This window comes from Sciurus vulgaris, assembly GCF_902686455.1.
Source record: "Sciurus vulgaris genome assembly, chromosome: 19".
NCBI lineage: Eukaryota > Metazoa > Chordata > Mammalia > Rodentia > Sciuridae > Sciurus > Sciurus vulgaris.
Genome location: NC_136480.1, coordinates 2,347,335 through 2,354,131, shown reverse-complemented (window position 1 = coordinate 2,354,131; position 6,797 = coordinate 2,347,335). Strand labels below are relative to the sequence as shown.

At 37.4% G+C, this 6,797-nt stretch overlaps 1 protein-coding gene across 1 annotated transcript; it reads right to left on the bottom strand.

Annotated features, from left to right (window-relative positions):
• Positions 1-4,448: 4,448 nt before the first annotated feature.
• On the bottom strand, positions 4,449-5,396 carry LOC306650468 (vomeronasal type-1 receptor 90-like; the record flags this gene model as incomplete). The annotated part of the gene is made up of 1 exon (XM_079122481.1): positions 4,449-5,396. The coding sequence occupies one exon, from the start codon at positions 5,394-5,396 to the stop codon at positions 4,449-4,451; it is 948 nt and encodes a 315-aa protein (XP_078978607.1).
• Positions 5,397-6,797: the final 1,401 nt, after the last annotated feature.

Below are 6,797 nucleotides of genomic sequence, written 5' to 3'. Positions count from 1 at the left end.
TGAGATCACAGAAATTTTATAACAAAAAATCAATCTTTAGAGTATAGAAAGTAGAGCCTTATCTCAGGTAAGGTGGGACTCTTCATAAATCTTAGGTACATATATTGTTTCCTAAGTTTATATAAATGTTACTTAACATAGTATGATATTACACCTAAAATATGAATCAAAGAAAGCTGAGAGAGCTTTTAGCTTTCCTTTTGTGTAGTAAAGTGGCAAAAAGTTTTTCTGTTTCATGATATTAACTTTTGAACATATCAGATTCTCATTATCTTTTAGAAATACATTTACATTTTTATCCCAGTACAGAAGGTAACATAAGGTTCAGGTCCAGTTACAGAACACTAAATGATATTAATAAATCCCCAATAAAATTTCTTATTTTGATAAGTTTAAATTTACCTTTACAACTTTAGGTTGGAGAACACCAGCTTGATAAAATGTTCTTTTAAACCTTTTAAAAACTTGTATACCTGGAAGATATGAACACATTTAATATATAAATAAGAGTGATAGAATCATAATTACATTGATGCTTTTATATTAACCATGTTTAACTTTTAAAGAAAATTTAGACTTTGTAATGTAGTACAATACTTTAAAATAACAGTTGCTGTTTAACCAGAGTTGTACAAACCCTTAGTTTTTAAGACTAGTTGCTCTAGGGAATAAAACTTAACAGATACAATGTTAAGAGTAAATTAGTGTTTTAAGAATTGTTGGTCATTTTAGTATATAGACTGAAATTTGGTTTATATCTGTACATTAATATTTGACCTTAGGAAAAAACCATGAATAGTTTTAACTGTTGTGTTACTTATATATACACATGAACCTTTTAAAATTTACACTTAATTAACACTTTTTAATCACCTAATTAGACACTCTTTTTGTTTACTTAGGTGTATTACAGTCTTATTTTATCACATAAAGACTTCTTTAACTAGAAACATTTTTATTAAAAATATTTTTATATCTAAAACCTTATAATGTTTTAATCTGTTTAAATTTTTAAAATTTATATTTTGAAACAACTCTTATAAATTTCTGAATTCAGATAAATTACTCCATTTTAATCCAGTGAAATACTTTGTTACTTATAGAACCCTATTTAAATACAGTTGAAATTTTGGACCCTTTTTATAGAATAATTCCTGTTAAGACTTTTAGTAATCATGTTTTTAGTGATAACATAAAGAAAATTTAAACCCTTTTTTTATTTACCAATTTATAAAAACACCAAAAATGTTTTAAATATGTTACCCTGTGGAATTTAAGGAGTTAAGAGAACTTGATATTATATTTAACAGTTAGCATTTTAACTTTTTAAACCTATTAGATGTCTCTAACAAACACATCCATGATCAATCCCATATATATTAAATCTAATTAAGTTATTTTTTAATAGCCAAGATATCAGAGAATTGTACTGAGCCATGCTAGTCATTTCTTTCCTGTTGAAGAAAAACCTAGAAACAATGGATATTAGATAATTTACAAAACTAACATTTTATTTATTTTTTTGACCAACTGGAAACAAAACTGTGTTAGTAACTTGAAAGCCATATTTTTGTTTACCCAATTTAAAAACCTTTTAAATTATGTAAATCAAAAGCATTTGGATCCATTTTTTGAAATTTTAATTTATGAGCTCATATGTCAATTTTGGTACCAAATATATGTAGACATGACAATACACCGGTGTTCATATACATAAAATAAACAGAAGAACAAAATCCTTATAGGTAATTTTTTAAAACCCATTAGATTGCGAGTTAACCCTTGTAAACTGGCCTCTGAATGAAACAGAGCATTAAGAAAAGCTTACAGTTGGATAAAATAGGTCTGATAAAAAAATTAACTTATGTGCACCAGATCGAAATAATGAACTCAAAAAATAGAACTTTTAAAAGTCTTTGGCTTCCATCCTGATGTGGTCCTTCTCATCAGAGATGCAGAGGAATTAAGAGAATATAGACAAAGGTTATACCCTATCCCTCCCTGAAGGAGTTTCCCGAAGAGACAGCAAGGGAGCTGCTTTTATTGGTCGACTTTGGAGAGCCCACTCAGGTTGGGGTCTTGTTCTAAACTGGTTTTTCTGGTCTCCTGGATAGCAGCCATCAAAATTTTAGCCTGGCATTTTGGTGGACCAACTCCAGTAGTTGCAAGTTCCAATTGGTAGCAGTTTATATTTTAAGGTAAGCTTTAGTGAACATGGTTAAAAACCATTTTAACCATTTTTTTTCCCAAATTTGACTATAAAACATTTGATCAGATTGTTCAGGCTGCCCAAAGACAATTTGGTGGTCCCCTGAGGGGGCCATCTGACTTCAAAATTTGGTCATTCTCTCTCACAGAATTTAGAGAGAGAAAAGACATCGCAGTGGGTTCTGTAGTCACTGACTCTTTTCTGGAATTCCTGGAAATTAGTTAACATGCACTGGAGGGGAGTACATGACTGACAGGAGGGAGACTGACCCATGCTTACACTTAAAGGCAAAAAAAAAAGAAAAAAGAAAAAAGAAAAGAACAGATAAAACACCAAAGACACAGACAAGTGGCCACTCCAGATTCCAGACCAGAGAGACTGAGCAAGTCTGGCCAGTCCCAGACTCAGGAAGGAATGCTGTGTCCAGCCTTCCTCAGAGTCCCCAGATGCAGATCCACCAGAAACAGACTTACTGGTCCCCCAGGGGTGCAGAAACAGGTGACTCTCTCAGAAAATTTAGCTCATTCCTGGGGCAGGGTTCCACAGACCATGCAGCCTGGGGCTGAGGAACATCTCTCAGAGGACTTCTGCTAGGAGCAATGTTGTGGCCTCTCCCCTCCACAGGAGTTTCCAGGTCAGCAGTGAGCGGTGGTTGCCCACCTGGCAGTGAGGATCTCGCTGGGGCCTCCAAATGTTATGGGGCGCAACATAAGAACAGACCGATCACCACTGAGAAGTCCAAATCTGAGAATCTTTATTAAGCCGGCCGGCTGACTGTCTCACACAATGCCCAAAAAAATGGCAACTGGAAGAAGAACCCCAACCACAGCATTGTAGGGTTTTTTTTTACCAAAAACCACATCAATCATAAGTGTCTGTTGCTATGATTCAAAATTACAAACTAACCTCATGAGATCATTGACAGGGGGAAGTGGGTCAAACTGACCCTTACCTAGGTACAAACGAAAGAATGGTTGCTAACATCCACACAATTACCGTTTACAAGGTACATTGGTTAAGAGCAATAGAGGTCAAAGGAGAGCAATTTTTACTACATAGGAGTTGCCATTGTACATTATTAAACATGTCATGCTAAGTAAGTGATGATGGGTACAGAGGCAGGGTGTTTCCGTGGGAGAAACTTATTTCCTACATAACATAGAGTCTCAGAGCAAAATGGAGTCTGTTTAGTCATTTCCTTAGAGTCTGGCCTATAACATTCTCATGGAGGCAGATCTGTCAGCCCATCACAAAGGCACACTCATACATTGCTGGTGGGGTTGCAAATTAGTGCAGCCACTCTGGAAAACAGTGTGGAGATTCCTTAGAGAGCTTTGAATGGACCCACCATTTGACCCAGCTATCCCACTCCTTGGCCTATACCCAAAGGACTTAAAATCAGCATACTACAGAAATACAGCCACATCAATGTTCATAGCTGCTCAATTCACAATAGCCAGATTGTGGAACCAACATAGATGTCCTTCAATTGAATGGATAATGAAACTCTGGTATATATATGCAATGGAATACTACTGAGCTATAAAGAATAATAAAATTATGGTATTTGCAGGCAAATGAATGAAATTGTAGAATATCATGCTAAGTGAGATAAGCCAATCTCAAAAAACCAAAGGACTCATGATCTCACTGATAAGCAGATACTGACACATAATGGGGTATAGGAGGGGGGCAAGAATGGAGGAAGGAGGGACTGTATAGAGGGAAAAGAGGGTTGGGTGGGGTGGGGGGGAAGGAAAAAAATAACAGAATGAATCAAACATTATTACCCTATGTAAATGTATGATTACACAAATGGTATGCCTTTACTTCACGTACAAATAGAAACAACATGTATCACATTTGTTTAGAATAAAAATAAATTTAAAAACAACCCATTTGGGAGAAAGAATCATTTTGAGGGGTGGGAAATAGGGATTGAGCCCAGAGGCACTTCAACACTGAGCCACATCCAAGCCATTTGTAGACTTTATTTTGAGACAGGGTGTTGCTAAGTTGTTCACAGTCTCAGTTGCCAAGCCTGGCCTTGAATTTGTGATCCTCCCACCTCAAGAGTCACTGGGATGACAAGCGTGTACATCTGTACCTGGTGTATTTTAGCACCTTCCCAAAGAACAAATGTTCAAGTTCAACCTCCAACACCTTCACATGTGTTTTTCAACATCGACACATTTTTGGAAATTCCAAAATAAACAACGTGGGATGCAAAAAGGAGGGTTTACCCAGCACAGCATAAGCATTTCCTCTCCTTTCCCATGGTAGATTGGAGGAACTTGATTATCCGGTTTTCAGTGCTGATTAGCATCAAAGCACTGACGGTGGCATAGCCATTGCCCACCAGCATCTGGACCCCAAGGCGAGCTGGATCATTCTTCTGCAGCTCCTCAGCAGAGGTGGAGATGCTGCAGTCCACAAAGTACATGACCACAAAGAAGCCCATGAGCAGCAGGATGGACCTGGTGGCCCTCAGCTCTGGGGATGCCCTTGGAGACAGGCTGGTGCTGTGAAGGTGCTGGCACTGCCTCTTATGCCTGCACAAGAGGGTCACCATGTACACACTGAAGAGGGCCATGAGCCCTATAAAGAAAACATCCCGGAGGATTCCTATCAGGGTAAAGAAGGTCTTGAAGTAGTGACCTGTGGGGGAAATAGAGCAGGATTCAGAGGCAAAGGCAAAACCTGATGTCGCATTGGTGGGGCCTTTCATGGAGACTAAAATACGAACATTAATGAACACGTTGAACACCCAGAGAATGAGGAAGCAACACAGACTCTGCTGTGGAGATGTCAGCTTGAACTTTGCCGGAAAGGAGCTTCTGGGGCTGAGGGTGATGGCCTGAAGGACACTCAGCAGGCAGGTGGTGCTAACAGACAGGCTCCTCATCAACCTGTACAAGTAGACAACTGCTTTACATGTGATGTCATTCCAAATGTCCTGAATCCCAAAAATGTCCATATCCAGGAATGCCCTGGTTATCAGCATCAGCAGATGAATGAGGGCCAGGTGAGCCATGGTCAGATCAACGGGCTTGGACCTGTGCTGGGGAAGGTATGTTAGGATGTGGAAGAGAAGCAGGAAGACGTTGGCTGTGATCCCAATGACAATTTGGGATAAAAAGGCATTTCTTACAGCAATAAAAATGTAAAGTGTGCTGCTTTTTGTCATTTTTTTTCTGGTGGAAAGAAGTATACAATTAATGTCTAGGAGAAAAGGAAGCTAAGCTCTCTTCATCTCAATTATTACCAGCTTCAACATTCCCAACCAACAGGAGAGCCCACATCAAAATATATGGGTACCTTTTTAATGCACCCTTTCCAAACTTTCTCAGTACTCAGGTTTAGCAACTTCTGTTTACCTCTATGGCTTCACATAAGTCGGGCACTATCAATTTTTTGTAGTGTGTGCAGCAACCTGATATAAAGCTCAGTGTATCACATTTGAAGTGAATTCAAGTGAGACAGATTGCAGGAATGTCCAAATAGAACTCTCAAGGAAAGGGTGTCCATGAGGTGGCCTCGTGCTGTTCTATAATTTTCTCCTTTATTCTGCATTTTTCATCACCAGTTTACAGACAAATATCAAAACACTGACTCTGAATTCAGTTTTTGAAATTAATAATTAATATATATCTTGATACTGGATATTGAACCCAGGTTTTTTAACCACTTATACTATTTTACATTCACTTGATTATGCCAGAAAAACTATATCTAAGAGGGACGGACCATCACTTGTTAGCAGGATATTGTTAGAAAATTTCTCTACTGTCGACTTTTGGAATATGGACAAAGGGTGGAATGTAATCACATTTTATGTTTTTCTCTAACCACAGCTTTTACCCAAACACAATTACCCACTGACTCATTCCCTGTACTTTTTTTTAAGTTGCTTAGGGCCTCAGTAAGTTGATGAGTTTTGCCTTGAACCCACAATCATCCTGCATCAGCTTCCCAAGCCACTGAGATGACTGGCATGCACTTTGATGCCAGCACAATTCATGGGGTCACACATTTTAGTGTTTTCATTTGGAGAAAGAAATCCAACTTTGCCCTGAGAAGGGAGTTCACATAAGGGAGAAAGCTGTCATATTTTCTTTTAGTAAGGAAATGGTAATGAGATGATGACATTCTCATGAAATATCTCCCTACAGAATAAATGTACACTCTTTATTTCAATTTTAATTATGCTGCATACCAGTGAAGCATGTAACATTTACAATGAGACTAGTAACATGTTTCCACATTTTATCATCTGTAAAACAGGGGGTAAGACTGTTCTTTTCACAGCTTTTTAGAAAATTATTATTATAACATAACTTACTAAGGGTGATGAACAATGACAAGAAGTCAAGACCTTGTGTTTGAAGCCTAGTTAAATAAATGCTTTGAAATCTTTAAGGAAGAGTCTTGGTCTAAAATTGAAAATAATTAGTGACATTATAAAATTTTAGTCTCTTTAAACTCATAAAGTTAGTAAGAAAAAAGTTTTCTCCATTCATACCTTCAGAAAAAGATTTGCTGCCTTGTTGTGCTCAAGAAAAACAGAAGAAAAATACTAATATAATGG